General features: G+C 50.1%; 4 protein-coding genes across 4 annotated transcripts; 3 read left to right on the top strand and 1 right to left on the bottom strand.

The window, feature by feature from the left end:
- Positions 1–227: 227 nt before the first annotated feature.
- LOC120681208 (septin and tuftelin-interacting protein 1 homolog 1-like) lies at positions 228–1,337 on the bottom strand. Its single transcript, XM_039962730.1, has one exon. The coding sequence runs from the start codon at positions 1,335–1,337 to the stop codon at positions 228–230; it is 1,110 nt and encodes a 369-aa protein (XP_039818664.1).
- Positions 1,338–5,443: 4,106 nt separating this feature from the next.
- Positions 5,444–6,453, top strand: LOC120683940. Its single transcript, XM_039966030.1, has one exon. The coding sequence runs from the start codon at positions 5,783–5,785 to the stop codon at positions 6,167–6,169; it is 387 nt and encodes a 128-aa protein (XP_039821964.1). The 5' UTR covers positions 5,444–5,782; the 3' UTR covers positions 6,170–6,453.
- A 6,039-nt stretch (positions 6,454–12,492) lies between these two features.
- LOC120681207 lies at positions 12,493–13,074 on the top strand. Its single transcript, XM_039962728.1, has one exon. It carries the CDS (start codon positions 12,493–12,495, stop codon positions 13,072–13,074), a length of 582 nt encoding a protein of 193 aa, XP_039818662.1.
- An 843-nt stretch (positions 13,075–13,917) lies between these two features.
- Positions 13,918–17,940, top strand: LOC120682209 (BRCA1-associated RING domain protein 1-like). Its single transcript, XM_039964010.1, has 14 exons — positions 13,918–14,293; positions 14,581–14,634; positions 14,752–14,822; positions 14,904–15,011; positions 15,126–15,421; positions 15,523–15,628; positions 15,709–15,770; positions 15,880–15,980; positions 16,080–16,266; positions 16,384–16,472; positions 16,556–16,682; positions 16,773–16,938; positions 17,215–17,333; positions 17,433–17,940. Exons 1-14 carry the CDS (start codon positions 14,214–14,216, stop codon positions 17,736–17,738), a joined length of 1,872 nt encoding a protein of 623 aa, XP_039819944.1. The 5' UTR covers positions 13,918–14,213; the 3' UTR covers positions 17,739–17,940.
- Positions 17,941–18,039: the final 99 nt, after the last annotated feature.

Here is an 18,039-nt window from a genome sequence, read left to right as displayed (position 1 = left end):
CAGATCTTTAGTGAAAACCATCCAATATAGGATCACCAGTCCAGCGCATTGCTAGCAGCCCCAGATTTTACATCATATGGCTACATATATACAACAAACATATCAAACCAGCACCAACCAAACAGATCCCACCTGAATCGAATGTGCTATCCCTGCATGTATACATCTCTTCCTGAATCCTGAACGCGCAGAAGAGATTTCACATCTCCCATTCATGCCGATCACTATCAGTGCCTGTTGCCTCCACGACTAAACACCGCGCGCCGCCGCGATCTGTATCGCCAGGAGTTGGCCTGACCGGCGTGCTGCTCCCGTCCAGGCGGCCGGTAAATCTCCAGACGACCTTGCGCCGCGCGGCTGATCTTTTGGAGGCCGGCCTCGATGGGAACACGCACGCGCTCGTCGGCGAGCAACTCCGGCGTCAGTAGCCGCTTCCACCCTTCGTGCCACGCCGTGGCCTCCACCACCGTGGGTCTCGCGGCCCACAGCCACCGGCACAGCGCGTCCTGCCACTTGCCGAAGAAATCCTCCTCCTCCAGGAGCCGCGCCATGTCCCGCGCCGGCACCACGGACAACCACCTCATCACCCCGCCGAACCCGCCGTCCTCCTGCTTGGGCGGCGTGACGCGCACCGCCCGCAGGCCCTGCCTCAGGTACGGCACGACGTGCCGGCCGACGAACTCCTCCCACGCCGCCGGCCCGAACGCGTCCTTCCACGGCAGCACCATGTCGTAGTCGGCCGTGGCGCGGGCCGCGTGCCACCCCGGCAGCGCCTTCCCGAGCTTGCACCGCACCGTCGCGAACAGCGGCTCGAGCCGGCGCCCGAGGAGCGGGATCCACGAGTGCACCCAGGCGTGGCACGGCACGGGCTCCCACCGCGGCTCCCACGACTCGACGGCGGCCGCCAGCTTGGCCATGACCGCCTGCTCCAGGAGGCGCTGGGTCGCCGGGAGCGGCAGCGCGTCCCGCCACGTCTCCAGGAACCGGACCATCGGCTCCGGGTCCCTGGCCTCCCACGTCTCGGCGGCCGACGCCAGCACGGGCCCCACCACGACGTCGTCGACCAGCGCGGCGTACGGCGACGCGGCCGACCCGTCGTCCAGCAGCGCGTCCTTGAGCCTGGCCACCGCCCCCAGCCCGCGCGACGGGTCCACGAGCGGCTCCCACTGCTGGAACACCACCGCGCGCAGCGGCGGCGCCGCGATCGCGCGCGCCGCGTCCGCGAGGCGGTACGTCGTGTACTCCCGCGGGAACTGCTCCTTCAAGGCCGTGAACTCGCGGATCAGCTCGGCCGTCTTGAGCGTCCCCGACGAGCTCTGCTCCGGCACCCGCTCCATGGCCTTGGCGATCGCCGCCGCCCCCTCCCCGTAGCACGGTTCCCCTTGGACACTCGACCATCGAGACGCCCGGGCGAGTGCCTTCTGCACCTGCTCGACGGCCTCGGCGGCGCCTTCCTCCAGTGGTCTGGCTAGGATCTTGTCGTCAAACTCCCGATGGCGCCTCCGTTTCTTTGCTCCTCCGGCTTCATCCCACGTGGGTCAGTTCTCCGCGCTGGGAGGCGGCTCGAAATCTCCGCCGGTGAATCCCTCGGCGGAGCCGAGACCGCCGTTCTTGGGCAGCAGGATCACTTCGAGGGGAGCGACGATCCCCTGGCCGTGCCTGCCGAGGGAGATTCCAGTTCGACGCGCGAGCGTTGGCTGGCGTACGACGGTACGAGGGGCGGCCGCCCCGGGCCCCCGCCTGCATGGGGCCCCACCCCAGGTATACATGCAGTATACAGTATGTATTAGGCTAGATTCCAGTATTCCAATCGACAATTTTCTTTTGCCCTACTCGCGCACCGAGCTTGCAAATCGCGATCGCGGCGTCGGCGTGACTTTCTGGCTTCCGCACCTTCCGCAACTGTCGAGGCCGGCCGCGCGCTGACGGCCAACGGCGTCGGCGCCGCTCGACGGGAAGCCTGGATCAGCCAACTAGTGTAATTCCTTAACGGTCTCTCTCCTAAATCAATCTTGTCTTGTCTTGTTTTTTAATTTACCACATAGCACATTCATGACTAACTTATTTCATTTTTATTTCAACATAAAGTACTATCATGTTATCTAGAAAATATCTATCCGGTAGTGAAAAAAAAAGAAGAAGAGGAAACAATTAGATGCGTTCATTGAAAAAACAGTGAGGAGCTCTTGATAAATTTATTAGAACTAATACTAGCACTTCAAGAAATCCGGATGAGCTAGCTTTGGCTATAGTGCCCGTAGAATTATATGAGGACCACAATATTTTAAGAAATTATTGGATAAACTTGACATTGATACTGTCGTCACCGACTTTGCATCTAAAAATGTTAGAAGAAACTTTTGAGATAATATATATAGATTACTCGATATTAATATTATGTGGTACTATTTATTTATCATTACTAAAAGGCCCTTAGTATAAATCTCGCCCCGGGCCCGGAAATCTCAAGACCGGGCCTGTCCGCAAGTTCCCAATGCGAGCACACAAGTCCGATTCAGACTAGGAGCGCCATTAATTACTCACTGACCGACGATCGCCCACAGCTGGGCTGTCGTAAAAGGTTACGTACTTCAGTACTTGGGTTCTTGGGCACGCGTATCATCACGATATTAAGGGCGCTCGCATCGACGTTCGGTGCGAGAAAAACGTGCTACGTGCGGTAATCGCCGCCGCCGCCGCCGCCGGCTGGCCGGGCAACCCTGAACTCGCTCCGCATCTCCTGCTCGCCCAACGCCTGCTGTGTGAGTGTCACTACAAAGCATTCGGAGTTCTCGTCCTCGATCACCGGTTGGTTAAGCGGGGTTCTGGGCCATTCTGTTTCATCCCCTCTAACTACAGTTTAGCTTCCTAAAGTTTGGAATTTTCTTAGCAAATTAAAACTTAAGTTGCTAAACTTTAGCAGAGGTTGTTTGCTAAGAGCATGGCTAATAGCTCCACCGGTGGTCGGCTGGGACGCACACCATCACGACGGTGGACCCCACTCTCTCACCCAATAGCAGCAGAGATAGGATCTTTTCATCGGCTTGAGTGAGCGGTTTGCGAGTCGACTTCTCTCTTGCTCCACGTAGATTCTCAGCCAGCTATCCGCCATCCATTATACTTGCTCTAAAACCTTCTAAGTGATTATGTTACTTTTATTTAGTTCTCTGCACAATATCAGTGCTTAATTTCCCCTAAGGTTAGCAGGTGAAGTTATTGCGGGGTATTTAGGACGCTTTATTTCCTTCAAGGTTGGCGGGTGGAGTTATTGCGGAGGTATTTAGGACTCTGCTCATTTTTACTAAGTTTTAGCAACTTTTGTCTGGGTAGTAACTGAACTTCTTTTCGGATCCAACTAAGAGCAAGAGCAATGGTTGTGCCGGCAGTCGGGCGAAAAGGAATCCAACCTGCCATGCATTGAATGCAGCAGTAGCAGGGTGCAACGACGACGACGAATGGGCAGCAAGCGGCACAACACTCTAGCGAATAGCAGCCTCCCCGCGCACGCATCCGCCCGTTTCGGCTGGCGTCTCACGAAACGCCCGTTTTCTTCTCTCTCTTATTTTTTCTCTCTCCCACGTCGGACTTCGCCAGCTCCCAGTCGCCTATAATACTTGCTCTAAAGTTTAGCAGACTTGTTTGGATCCAAAGTTGCTATTAGCAATTAAACTTTAGCAAGAGGACCCAAACATGAAGTATGTGGATTTACTTGACAAATACTACGTTTACTCTGTACGTGATTTTAATATGAGGAAGTCACTTAGACCTTGTTTAGATGCAAAATTCAAAGTTCTAAAACTATCTTGCGGCACATGCATAGAGTATTAAATTCAAACAAAATAAAAATCTAATTGCATAGTTTGCTTGTAAATTACAAGAAGAATCTAATGAACCTAATTAGGTCAGGTTTAGACACTAAATTGCTATAGTAAATCTACCGTAAATATATGCTAATGATAGATTAATTAGTTTTAACAAATTCGTCTCGTAGTTTACAGACGAGTTTTATAATTAGTTGTGTAATTAGTCTATATTTAATACTTCAAATGTGCAAAGATTTCATTTGAAAAATTTTATCGGCGGCATCTAAACAATGCCTTAATTCGCTTTTTCACATTTTTTTTGTACATTGGAAGTTTCAACGATCAGGTCTGAGCTTCCTTGGGTTACATTTTATTATACATTTTAATTGTTTTTGGACCATTCTTAGTTGTCAATAAAAAGGAGACAATATTGGACTGGGCCAGTGGCGGAACCAGGATTGAGTCGAACCCCGGGCCGAGTTTTAAGTATAGACGTTCACAAACTCACAGTTCAAAAGATACATGAAAATATAAATTGAAAGATAGATAACATACAAAAAGCGTCATCGCGAAGTAATATATTTATTCTTCTTCAGCAATTGATCCAAGTCCTTCTTCAGCAATTGATCCAAATCCAGAAGTAGAAACTACTGTAAAATGAAAAAAATTTGGGCCGAACCCCGGGCCATGGCCCGGGTGGCCCGGGGTGTGCATCCGCCCCTGGACTGGGCCAGTAATATATTGTTTCTAGACCAGAGAGAATCTGTAGCTGTACAAAGGCCGAAATCGATTTGGCCCAACCATGAATTTTGCCTGGATTCGTCTAAAAATACATGGTCTAATAAAAATAAGTAACTCTTTCGTATCCTCTCTTACATGTTATCCAAACTGCGCACTTCACTCTCTTGGTTGATTGTATTTGCGACAAAAGCTAGGTCTAACCCTAACCAACTCTGAATAATGAAATTAACCAATTCGCTTGGGGCTCTCTTGCCGTTTTTGCCAACAACTGTCAAGACGGAGGCAGACTCAGTAGTTTTGTTTGAAAAGAAAGAGGTGAGGTAAACCATATTTCCCCCTATTAGCTGCGTAAACCATATTTGTCACTGGATTTGAAGCTGCAACGAAGCCACTAATCTAGCGTGAACGGAAAGCTGTTACAAACCAGAGAGTTCGCTTTGTACATAGGCTCGACGCTACCAGCTGCGTGACACTTAATTTGTACATATCTTCCCGGAATTTTTTTTTGAAAACACAAAAAGGAAAGCATTTATCATCGATCGAAAGGAGAAAACAGAAAAGGGGAACAGGGTAGTCCAAAGCACCAGACACCTGGAGCTCAGACACTCACACCAAAACTCCCCACCTGCGTTCCACTGAGCGGTGGTCCCGGGCGGGGCTCACGCCCATGACCCGCGCGTACACGCCCTCTGAGTTCCCCTAGCGCGCCATCCCTCCCGCCTGAACAGATGACCACAATACCCTCCGTATTTTACCGATAACCACGAGTATGCCCTCATGCAGGTCAGGCCCACGCGGAAACTCGGTGGCAGTTTCGTTATTAGAGCGGAATCCCAGGGATCTCTCGAAGGACCACCGGTATAAATAATAGCCTGCCCCCTCCTCACACCCTCCTCCTCTCTTAACCTGAAATTTTCGTGCCTCCACCCCCCTCCCTGTCTCTCCTCTCGCTCGCCCCTCTCGCCCACCGTTTCCTCCTCTGTTTTTGGTCTTTGCCCTGTGAATTTACGGTCCTGCCCCGGGTGGGCCCCACCGCCGGCCTTTCTCTTTATCTGTTTTTTTTTTCGCCCGAGACCATCTGCCTCCCCTTGTTTTGGTTTGCCTTTTTTTTCCTCGTCCGCAGCCACAAGAGAGAGAGTGGGAGAGAGAAAAGAAAACTCTCTTTCTCTCCGTCTTCTTTTTTTCCCGACGGCTCGGCTCCCTGCTGACGTGGCTAGGGACGAAGTGGAGCCGTCGATATGTCGCTCAGCGAGAAGCTGGAGGCGGCGCGTGTCGCTCTCGGCAAGCGCAAGGAGCGCGAGCGCGAGCTGCAGGCGGCGCAGGCGCAGGCCCCCGTGCCGGCTAAAGCTGAGCCGGGGAAGCTGGCTCCGGCTGGCCCCGCCGGCGGCGGCAACAAGCTGCTGGCCGGCCACCTGGCCCACGAGTTCCTCGCCCACGGCACGCTCCTGGGGCGACGGATCGAGCCGAGCCGCGCTGGACCGGCTCCGACTCCCGCGGCGCGGGGCGAGCCGGACCCGAAGAGGAGGTACACCGAGGTGTCCTGGCTGCTGATGACCAGCGGGGCCCACATCCCCGGCGTTGTCAACCCGACGCAGCTTGGCCGCTGGCTGCAGATTAAGGACTGACCGGCGGGACAGGTGGTTCGGCGCCATTGGCCAGGAGCCGCCGATCGACGGCGACCCGCGAGGCTTTTCTTCCGACCTGCAGCTGCTGCAAGAGACATCATCATCAAGTGGTTTCGCCATTCCCGCCTCCTCTGCTATGTGCTCTCCTTTTTTTCTCACTTACATTAGATTCTCTAGATCTAGCGAGATCGATGAAAACCTCCGCCGTGTGCTAGATTTTGTTTGACGCATCGTTACATTTACATTGCATACTGTTTTAAATTTCCGTAGTGTATCGTGTATCCATCCTCTGTCTCCCTGCATGAAGTCGTGTGTGTCGGATGGCTGGACGAGCTCTCATCTTGTGCATGCTCGCTCAGCCCTGTTGCTCTCTCTACCGATGAGCACAGCCGCAGCCAAGAGCTGACCAGCTCACATGCATATTCGCATGGCCAGAATGGTGCTGCGGCGGACGAGCACGGCGTGCGTGTCGTCGCATCGGTGAAGATGGCAAAGGCTCTGGCGTGGGGGCGTGGCCTGGGGGTTCCTTATATGGAAGAGCACCAGCTTGGAACACCGTTGTTTAGATGCCTGTTGTGTGCACGAGACCGGATTTTTATTTCCTTTTTTTGCGAGGAAGGACCCGAATTCGGAAGAAAGGAAAGAACAGCTAGCTGGCCTCTCCATTACCAGGAAGGCAAGGTTATTTTTCATGGCTGATGTAACCCGTAGAATAGCCGACTATGTCGATATGGTCGATGAGATTTTGCATTTGCTAAGCACACACTGCACGCCGCCTTCAGCTTGTTTTTTCAAAGAAAACTGTTTGAGAGATTTTTCTTTTTGGGAACGTGAGTAGTAAGCACGTTTTTTTTATTAGGGTTTAGGGAGAGAAATATAAGGTGGTTGCTGATACAGGTGGACTTGGAATTTCATTGACGACTTTGTGGGACATCCTGGTTGAGGCCTTTTCCAATTTCTTTATTGGGGGCAATAAGAGGGGTAGGTCAGCTCCCATCTTCCTCCCAGAAGGGAGCTTATTAGTTGGACGTTGTGGTTGCCATTGTTTGATTGGTGGTAGTGTAATGCCCCCAAGTGATTTGATTCCTGTACCAACCTGGTCCATTTCAAGCTGTCATAACTGGATGGGGGCCTGTGCTGATCTACTCTATCTTTTCATTCATCATCTCTCATCAGTGTTGGTCAATGGCTTGCGGAGGGACAAGATGTACAGCCAACTGTAGATAGAGAGAAAGAAGAAATGGTAACAGAGGCAAAGGAGAGAAGTGCTAGATCGAGCACTTGGGAGGTGGAAAAGGTATAGCCAGACAGGCACCTTGTCACCTTGAGTTTACATACGTACTCATCCCAAATACTGATTCGTCTGGTATGCAATCGAGTAGCATGGTGGCAAGCGATGTTTGTGTTGTTCTCCAACCATGGAGTGGTAGTATCCATCATCGGGAGGTTATTACAGAGCCCATTGTGTAGGAGACGGGGAAAGTAGAAATTTAAATGGATGAGCGTTATGAGATGGGATATATTATCATAATATCCAGTTTCAAGCCAATGGATTGATTAGCAATACACACCCCAAAATACATCAATGCAACCACACCTGCAAACAAAAATGTATTTTTTTTAGAGAAAAGGTTCCCGGCTTTATTTCAAGGAAACAAAGCATCGCAATACAAGGTTCACCGTTACGTATTATAAGCGCGCCCGCTACAGAAAAGGTTCAAAGTGAAATAGATAAATCTGGGGTAGTAACATCCGGCGACAGCTCTAAACGAACTTCAGTCGTGGCTCCGGAGGCCGCCAGAGATGGATCCAATTCTGATGTACGAAGAGCCAATGGTGACAGTGTAACATTCCCCATCTCCGACGCATTGTAGGTCAGCTGCAGTGGTTGGCGAGATTTTTGCTTCAGTTGTTCCAGGACCCACTCCATCTTCTCCACGCTTCCAGCTCTGCAGATCGGTGTCCAGCTCTCCAGTGCCCTGACCATCTTGTTCAGCACAACCTTCACGTCCTTCCAAACTTTTCCCTGAAAACACATTTCATTTCTCAGTTTCCAGATGTTCCAAAGAAGAGCAGCACCACAAGTATTGAGTACATTGTTCCTTTTGTTGCTCACCCACCAACGGGCAACAGACTCAAAATTACTCCCTATAGGGATACCAAAGATGTCAGCTATATAATTCCAAAGGGCTGTGGCAACACAGCAGCCAAAAAACAAATGATGGACAATTTCATTTTCAGAGCAGTGCAAGCAAGATTGATTGTCAAGATTCCTTCTCTAAGCTAGATTTGTTCTAGTTAAAGTTTTATTATTACTCAACAGCCAAAGAAATATATGAATTCTAGGTGGGACATTCAACTCCCAAACCACAGGAGTGAAGACAGGCTGAATGCCTCTAAAACTGATCGTTTTGTACATGGATTGGACAGAAAAGTTAGAACTAGCATCAAAGGCCCAAATAATTGAGTCACAATCCTCTATGTAGTTGATGGATTCAGCTATAGAAGTTAGAATATGCCAATTTTGCATACCATTTTCAGTTACTCCTCTCCTAAAGGAGATTTGTAACTCAAAAACATTCCAAATATCTGCCACACAGACATTTTTTTGATCTGTAATTATATACAAATCCCAAAATTGGGTAGCTAGGCTACAATTACCAAACCACCAGTCTTCCCATAACTTAACAGTCTTACCATCTCCTATCTTCCACTTTATTCCTACTTGAGCTGCCTTATAAGCCCAAAGTACCCCTTCCCAAAAAGGAGAGGCACTAATCTCAGGGCAACAGAAGATATTAGGGCTACTATTATACTTGTAACTTACTATTTTTTTTCTCCAAATTACAGAATCATTGAGATGACATCTGTTTATCCAAGCAGCTAAGAGATAGGTTTATCCAAGCAGCCACCATATGCTTTAGGTTGAGCAAGGCTATTCCAGTTAGATTTAATGACTCCAAGCTATCCCACCAAGTCGTGAATTATTATTTTTGTGCATGCTTGTAAGATTTATTTGCTCTCGCTTTCACAAAGACCTGAATAGGGTCACCCTTGCTAAAAAAGAACCCATGAATTGGGTTCCATATTAGTTGAAGGAGACCATGCTTGAGAGCACAAATCCTCAACCTTGGTTGTCTCTTATTTCCCTTTCCATTTCCTTTATATGTAAAGTTTTTTTAGTTTGCACATGCTTGATTACACATTTCTTACTGAACCTTTTTCTTTATTCATACGGAATCTCACAACTCGATAGTGTATCCTACTCTTCGGGTTTGATTGGTTTGCTTCTCAACGTAGCCTGGTTCGTATTTATGAGCCAGGCTTCCGCTGGCCAGGCTCTGCAGATGCAAGGTTGTTTGATTGGTTGCCTTTATTTGTTCATCCAGGCCATCGAAAGAAGTTGTTTGGTTGCCTGTTTGAAAACATGTTGCATAAGGTAAAATAGGTAAACCAAATATCATTATGATGTTTATTTTGTATAAATATATTCGAACATATCTTAGTTTATCTCATTAAACCTTAATCATCTTTGGAAAACATTAACACTAAATAATATATGCTAATTAACTGGATAATACTATCACTAGCGGAAGACCATCTGCATCCAGCGAACCTGGCCCGTAGGAAACAGACTCCACGGGCGTTTCCTGGGAGCCAAAGGGTGCATTTGGTTGCCTGTATTTTAGCCATCCAGGTTCACTAGATGCAATATGCTCTTGATTGGTTACCTGCACCAGAGTCTGGGCCAGGCCTGCTAGATGCAAAAGCTGTCGCCGAGCTAGGCTCGCCGGATACGGAAAAATTCGGTGTTTCCATCCGGCCAGGCCCAGGCGATGCAGAAATGAGCACACAAGGACGAGCGCACAACGTGAGAAGGCTGATCGGACAGGCAACCAAACAAATTCTTCCGCTGGACAAGCTGCAATCGAACGCCAACCAAACAAATGTCTGCTGCATCTGACAGGCCTGGCTAGAGCGAGCCTGCATGCGTGGTGCGAGCCAGGCTGCCATGATCCGAAAACCAATCACGCCCAAGTCTAGTGATACCTTTTGCATACGCAGAGCCAGTTTTATGAGGTGGTGCAGCGAACCAAACTTACGATGCTGCATCCCAGGCTCCCAGCAGCCTGGCCCAGCCTTGGTGTGGGCAACCAATCAACCCCTTCGTTTCTCCGGTTTGGTTGGCTCCATCCCCCATCCTCCACCCACACGGCACACATCCCACAAATAAAACACAAGGAGCTAGGGCTTGGGGGCCATGCTGGCTCCCACACGTACAAACCCTATGTCTGTTTTTTTTCGCTTTTACGTTTACCATTTTTACATGAAACTCCTTCACTTACTTTCTCATTGGAAACGCTATTTTCTCATCTCGATTTTTTCCCCGGATCTTGAAACTTTTTCTACTTAATTTGACACCTCTTGTCAAATCGATTCGGGATGGTTTTCCTGATCTGATTTTTTTCTTTCATAACGTCCCCAGGTCCATGGACGGCATGTGAGAGCGCTACTGCAGCGCTGCTGCAACGCCGAGCTGCATCGCACCAAGATTCCAAGTAGTGGTGTAAATATGTGACCTTTAAATGCACCTCAACTCTCTTTAATTTAAATATTTGTACTACTTTTTTAAATAGAGATACTATTTTAGAAAAGTAGTATTAATAGCCCCATTTGATTTGTTCCTAGAATAGTCTCGAACGCACTTTGACCGCTAATTAAAGGTATCAAATAAAGACAATTTACAAAACTAACTCCACAACCCCTGCGTTAGGAACCCTGAAGAATCTAATAAGATCTTTGACCGCATGATTAGAGGATGATTAATGTAGCATCACAGTAGCCAAATTATTAATTAATTACCATTATTAGATTCGTCGCGAAAAATTAAATCCATCCCAGAAAAAGATTTGCAAATAGACTTCATTTAGTACTTCACGCGGAGTCTAGAAGATACATTCTAGAATGTTCCAGAATAAACCAAACATGGCAAATATTTGAAGAGAAAATTCTCTGTAAGTCCCTGAGACAAATGACACTTCCTTCTATGGCCCTAGAAAATTCAAACTCCCTTCTTTAGCCCTATTTTTATCTTGCTTCCCTTACATGGCCCTGCCGTGAGATCATAGTTCGGCTAGGCGCTCGCCTAGGCACGCCTAGGCGCGATTACTAGGTAGTCGGAGGGTGTCCGCCTCGCCTATGGGGGTAGGCGGACCCCTAGGCGGCGGCAGCTCGTCGGTAGCGCCGGTGGGGGTGGAGGAGCGCCTGGCAGAGGTCGCCGGTGGGGGAGGAGCTGCCGGCAGCGGCGGGCGCTCGCGCAGGCTTGTGCGGGCGGCTGTTGGCGCGGGCGCGGGCAGTGGAGGGTGCGAGCGGCGGAGGGCGCGGGCGGCGGCGGGCGCAGGGGCGGGCGCTGGTGCGTGCACGAGCAAGGGGTGGGAGGAGGAAGGGATAAGGTGGATAAGATGGGCTGGGCCATTGTTATGGTGGATAAGGTGGGCTGGGCCGTTTTTATGGACCTTTCTTCTCTTTTCTCCCTATTCCATGACCATTGATCTTCTATTTTTTCTTTTCTTTCAAGTACTTAAGTATGTATTAATAAATTAAAGCATGTATTGATCATCGCCTAGAAAACCGCCTAGGAACGCCTAGGCGCGATTAATCCCGACTAGGCGCTAGGCTAAGGGTCACCGCCTAGAATCCGCCTAGCGCCTAGCTGAACTATGCGTGAGATCTCGTCAAATCTCAGTTAAGTGGCTGTGAAAAGACAAAAATACCCCAAACTCCCTCTGAAGCTCCCGCGCCTCTCCCCCGCTGGTGGAGCTCCGGCCGGCCGCCGCGCTCTCCCCTGCTCTCCCCCGCGCCCACCGCCACGGGCCTCTCCCTCTTCCCAGCGGCGGAGCTCCGGCCGGCCGGACGCGGCGCGCCGCTGCCTCTCCCCAGCGCCCGACCGCCGCGTGCTCGTTCCTCTCCCCGACCTTTGCCCCTCCTTCTCCCCGGCGGCCGCCGGCGTGCATCACTGCCTCTCCCCCACGCCAGCCGCGTGCGCGCCCGTGGCCACGTGAACCTGAGCCTGCCACCGCCCACGCGTGTCCCAGGGCCACCCGACCGTTGGACACAGCAGATCCTCCTTGCCTTAAGACGCGGCGCGCCCAACCCACCCAACCCAGAGATCATCGTGCTTCGACCCTCGCCTTGCCATCTCTGCTTCCCTTTCCCGACTCCAATCTCACATCGAACTCGGCTCTTTCCCCAGGAGATTGTCTCTTTCCCTGTTTCCTCTCCCACACAAAGATCCGTTCTCGGACCAAGAAACCTCTCCTGCCATGGCGGAGCCGGCCAAGAACGACGCCCACATCGTGGAGATCCCGATCTCCGTCGATGGGGGCGAGGCGGAGGCAGCCCGAGCCCTCGACAAGGCGGCGGCGGATGCGGGCGGGGCCCACCCGCTCGGGGAGATCGCGACGAGCGCAGGCCACCTGCTCCTGCTCAAGCTGTGGCAGCGGGAGGAGGGCCGCCTGGGCCGCAGCGCGTGCGCGCTGGAGGTGCGCATGGACGCGGCGCGCCAGGACGCCTTCTACCTCTGCGCGGCGTTCCTCGCCTTCCACAGCCTCGCCCTCGCGGTCCTCTTCGCCGCGTCCGTGGGCAGCGCCGGCTCCTCGATCGCCGCCGCCGGCGGAGGCCCGGAGAGCGCCGCGTGCAGGAGGTGGTGGGCGCCGTCGTCGCTATCCTTGGCGGCCTCCCTAGCGCTCACCGCGGCCGTCCCGCTGCAGGGGCCTCCGCCACACCCCGCGCGTGTCCCAGGGCTGCCACCGCCCGCGCGCCTGAACGAACCACTCTGCGCGCGTGTCCTGGGGCCGTCGCCGTCCGTGTGCCTGAACGCGAGCCGCCGCCGTCCGCGCACCTGAACGCGAGCTGCCGCCGTCCGCGCATGTCTGCTCAAAGCGCGAGCCGCCGTCCGCGCTAGATCGGGGGCGTCGCCATCCCGTTGTCTGCTCCGTCGCCGTCCAGGGGTTGACGCTGCCGCCGTGCGGGATCCGGACGGGCGACGAGGGGCCTGGGAGCTCGCGAGCGATGGGGGGCCTGGGGGCTCTGCTCGGGGGGTGTGCCCCTGGATTATAGGGGTTGGGACTATTTTCCTTGGGGGTATTTTGGTCTAATCCTTCTACTTCTCACGTGCCACTGGAAACTTTAACGGGATGGGCCTAACAGATCTCATGGTAGGGCCATGTAAGGGATACAAGATAAAAATAGGACTAAAAAAGAGAGTTTAAACTTTCCAGGGTCATAGAAGGAAGTGTCATTTGTCTCAGGGCCTTACAGGGAATTTCCCCATATTTGAACTTCATAGAATTGAAGCTGTACATGATCCAATTTGCACCTCTAATTCCACGAACGCTGCGGGGGCAAAACCGCAAAAGTGGGCTCAGAGACACGCGCCCCCCCCCCCCACCCCCCGGGCCACCTTTTCAGCAGGCCGTCCATGAGGCCCCGCACACACGGTCCGGCCCAATAACCTGGCATCCCTACGCAACCCAGCCCGCCTCGCCTCGTCTCCCGGAAGGCGAAAGCGGCCGACGGCCGAGCCGCCGGACGCCTGCCGCCGCCTGCCCTTGCGGCCTTGCGCGCGCGGGGCGCTCGAAACAGCCAGTCCCCCCCGGCCACAAAAATGGTCAAGAACCTAGAACTGCCCCTTTCCCCGCCGCCCGAAAATCTCCCGCCCTCCCGCGCGAGTGGCGTCCGGTTCAGACCCCCCCGTCCAAACATTTTCCGCCGCCGCCTCCACGCGCTCCCCAAACATTTCCATCGGCCGCCTCCCGCCTGCGCGCCACTTCCCTCCAGTTCCGAGACCCCGACTGGCCGCCCTCTCCCCTCGTATTTACCTGGCGCCAAAGCCCCGCGCCCCAAGCTCAAGCTTTCAAGTCCCTCGGCACCGCATCTGTCTCTCGCCCTCCGCCGGCTCCCCGCCCCTCTACGGCTGTAGCCCTTCCCGAGGGCGATTTCGGAGGGAGAGGCTCGGTGATCTCGTCTCTCGTGGCCGGAGAGGATGGATAGCCTCAGGAGGTTCCTGAACCCGCTGGTGCTCAACCTGCAGAAGATGGAGCTGGAGCTCACCTGCCCCGTCTGGTGGGTCAATCCGTCCCGTGCTCCTTCTCTTTTCCTTTGCTTGTGGTCTAGATGCGGCTTCGTCACAATCGAACGAAAGATAGCAGTAGGAATGTAGGATGATTTGTTTTCTTTTTATTGTTGCCTGCGCTGAATGTTAAAGGTGTCATTTTTACCGTTTACGATCTCACTAGGCCTAAGATTTGCTAGCGCTAGATCCGGGCAAAATGATGCTTTCCAATCCTTTCCGGATTCGTATTCTGAACTTCTCGGTGGTCTGATACGAAAAAAAAACATTTGTTTGGCAGCATGAAGTTGCTCAGCGCGCCTACAATGCTACCGTGCCACCACACATCATGCAGGTAGTTATTTTTTTCGCACTCCTCAACCAACTGATGTTCGTTACCCTCTACTCATCTTGCCTTGCGAGTTGTGAGCTCTGGCGAGTGGCGACTGACGATTTTGTCGGATTCTTTCAGCAACTGTGCTGCCACACGGACTTCGAATGGTTATAGCTGTGCCATTTGCAAATCGGCATATCGTTGTCAGGGTATATCATGGCTCGCCGAATTGTTTCTGAATTCTGATTGAGGCCTCTGTTCTTTATTTGATCTCAGTTTTTTTTTGGCAGATTTAAGGCCAGCTTCTCACCTTGAGGCGATAGTGGGCATTCTCAGGAGCCTCCGTTCTACAGTCAGCACCATGATTCTGGAACAGGATGCTCAACTTCACATTCCTGGTACATTCTTTTTCCATTCCATGTTTGCAGTATATGAAATCTAGACATTGTTAATAACTAGTGGGATGTCAGAGTAAAGGCTGATTGGTGGGGCAAAATCTTCTCTTTGTTCAGTTGCAAAGACAGCATCCCATGGAACACCAGAATCAGGGAATAAAAGTGGGGTAGAGAAATCTGACCAGATGAAATCTTACAACCCTGTCACTTCAAAGTTAGTATATAACCAATCGACTGGACCTGTGTTTGGGAACATGGAGGGTGTTCAAACAAGAGATCCTGCATTTGAGAACAAAGCTGCTGATGCAGCTGTTGCACCAACAGTCCTTGTCCAAAAGGGGCATTCTGGGTCACAATCTTCTGATGGCCCTGGGGATTTGGATTGTGATAGCAATAATCTTGAAGGAGAACTGGTAAATTCTATTCTATCTTGGCAATCTATTTTTCCTTTTGAAAAGTTATTTAGAAACATATTCTCTGTAGCTTCACTACTAAATGTTAGCTATTCTGTCAGATAACAAGCAGGTCACCTCTTCAAACTGCACTGAAAAGAGAGGCAAATGTAATGGATGAACATACCAGAGAATTGAAGAAGCAAAAATCAAACGATCAGGTTCAAAGTAAGAGCTGTTTCTATCTGATCTCCTTTCTGAATATTTGGAAATGCAAAATACTAATGTGATTTTGAACATAAATACAGGACAAACAACCATGGCCAGTGCTTGGAAATGTGAATTTTGCCATTCTTCCCAAGTCACTGAGGTCGGTCTTGCAGAACTTAAACAAGAGTTTATCTTAGTCCAATAGTAATTAGTATACCTGCTGATTTTCTTGTAAACTTGAAGAATCTAATGTAAATTGTAACTTACAGTGTACTGGCCCTTTGTCGCATTATCTACATGGGGAGCCATTACAGGCTGACCAAGCTTGGAAATCAAATGTTCAGCATGTCCATGAGAAATGCATTGAATGGTATGTTCTTGGCAACTTCCACAATAATATTTCTGAACGAACACATACAGAGTTCTTCAATAAAATTATTTACTGTACTAATTTATGGTACCAATACAGGGCTCCTCAAGCATTCTTCACTGGTGATATTGCAAACAACTTGGAGCCTGAGTTGGCCCGTGCTTCTAAGATTAAGTGTAGTGTTTGTGGCTTGAAAGGTGCGGCACTTGGCTGCCTTGTGAAGAGCTGCCGCAAGAGCTTTCATGTCCCATGTGCCCACAGGATCAAAGGCTGCAGATGGGATGAAGTAAGTCTTGTTACTTAAATCTACATTGTCCATCATGTATTCAGTGAAAATGCTTGCCCTTTCCTCTGGTAAAATATTTAGTCAATTGTCTCACTGAACAAATGTGAATTGCTCCAGGAAAACTTTGTTATGCTTTGTTCTACTCATTCTTCAAAAAGGTTACCTTGTGAAAGATCAAAGTCAAAAAAGAAGACCCAGCTACAGCAGTATGTCCATTGTGCCTGTTATTCTCTGCATTTTGCTATACCTGATTGTCTTCTGATGACCCCTTTTTCTTCTGATTACCCAGACCGTCATCTGATATTGATGATCTGAATTCACCTTCTCCAATGCAAAGCAATGAATTTTGGACTGCCCCACCTGTTATGACTAGTGAATGGGTGATATGTGGATCTGCCCTCAGTGGCCATGAGAGGGTAATTGTTTCTTCTGTGATCTGCATAATCGAGGTACATCATAACTTATTCAAATATGTAATATGCCCTGAAATATTCATAACTTAACAGGAAATCTTGGACAAATTTGAGCATCGAACTGGCATCACAGTAACTAACAGTTGGAGCTCAAATGTGACTCATGTGATTGCTAATACTGATGAACGTGGAGCTTGTTCTAGGACACTCAAAGTTCTCATGGCTATTTTAGCTGGGAAATGGGTTCTCAATGTAAATTGTGAGTACATTTTCTCTGTAGATCAGTAAATATACTTGTGGCTAAAAGAATTATGCTTTTTTTTATCCATTGTGATTTTGGGTCCATTGCAATTTGCAAGTTAGACATGATTGTTTGACTAAGTGCTGTCTCCTAGTGTGGTACTTGATAACTTGAGCTTAGTATATCGTCAATTCGTCACTTAGTAAATTATTTGCATCAATTTTTTTGCTTACGCTTAGATTGTCCTGTTCTTCAAGGAAGGTATTCTTATGCAAATTTGCATGTGGTAATTAGGGCTGAAGGCCTGTATTGAGGCTAGAGAACCAGTCCCAGAAGAGCCCTATGAGGTCAGGTGTGATGTTCATGGCTCTTTTGATGGCCCCCGCACAGGAAGGCTTCGAGCGATACACCAGGTTTGCAAATAAATTCTGGGAGTAAATAAGCTAAATTATGACTACTTCATAGTGACAATCTTGTTGGTATACTGACTGCATATATTTTTTGTTCTGTAGGCACCAAGTCTGTTTGCTGGGTTGACCTTCTATTTCAGTGGCCATTTCATGCCAGCATACAAGATTAACCTTGAAGATTTGATTGCGGCAGCAGGGGGGTCGATTTTGGAGAAGAGCGAGCTTTCTAGTACATCATTGATTCTCTACAGCGTAGAGCCACCACAAGGGAACAATCTAGACACCCTTAATGAGATCATCAAAAAGAGAGAAGCTGAGGCTGAAGAATTGGCAGCCACAGTTGGCTGCAAAGTTATTCCTCATACATGGCTTCTGGATTCTATTGCATCCTGCACAATCCTTAGTTGACTGCGTGACACTGTACTTAGGTTCAAACATAGGAATGTAGTTGCTGCTACTTCCTTTTTCCGTTCTTAAAAAAAGGAGATTAGAATGTGGTTGACGTGATCCAAAATATCTTCAGGGTTCCGATGTTGTAACATGAGTGTGCAACTCAATTCGAATAAACTTGCCTACCTCAGTCTATGTTACTGTCGATGATGTCATTACACATGTTTCACCTACTGATAGGTGCAGTTGATTTAATTTTTCTTTCCAAACAAAAGGGGATGGACTTGGTAGGTAGGGTTTACTCCAATTTCTTGTTGAA

This window comes from Panicum virgatum, chromosome 7N (genome assembly GCF_016808335.1).
Source record: "Panicum virgatum strain AP13 chromosome 7N, P.virgatum_v5, whole genome shotgun sequence".
Lineage (NCBI taxonomy): Eukaryota > Viridiplantae > Streptophyta > Magnoliopsida > Poales > Poaceae > Panicum > Panicum virgatum.
Note: the sequence above shows the minus strand (reverse complement) of the source record. Positions and strands in the feature narration are given on the sequence as shown.

Bases quoted from the DNA above. Each gene is read 5' to 3' on its own strand.
- LOC120681208 (XM_039962730.1), bottom strand. From the start codon at position 1,337: ATGGAGCGGGTGCCGGAGCAGAGCTCGTCGGGGACGCTCAAGACGGCC.
- LOC120683940 (XM_039966030.1), top strand. From the start codon at position 5,783: ATGTCGCTCAGCGAGAAGCTGGAGGCGGCGCGTGTCGCTCTCGGCAAG.
- LOC120681207 (XM_039962728.1), top strand. From the start codon at position 12,493: ATGGCGGAGCCGGCCAAGAACGACGCCCACATCGTGGAGATCCCGATC.
- LOC120682209 (XM_039964010.1), top strand. From the start codon at position 14,214: ATGGATAGCCTCAGGAGGTTCCTGAACCCGCTGGTGCTCAACCTGCAG. The intron at 15,012-15,125 runs GTACATTCTTTT...CTCTTTGTTCAG, and splicing joins TGCTCAACTTCACATTCCTG to TTGCAAAGACAGCATCCCAT. The intron at 17,334-17,432 runs GTTTGCAAATAA...TTTGTTCTGTAG, and splicing joins GGCTTCGAGCGATACACCAG to GCACCAAGTCTGTTTGCTGG.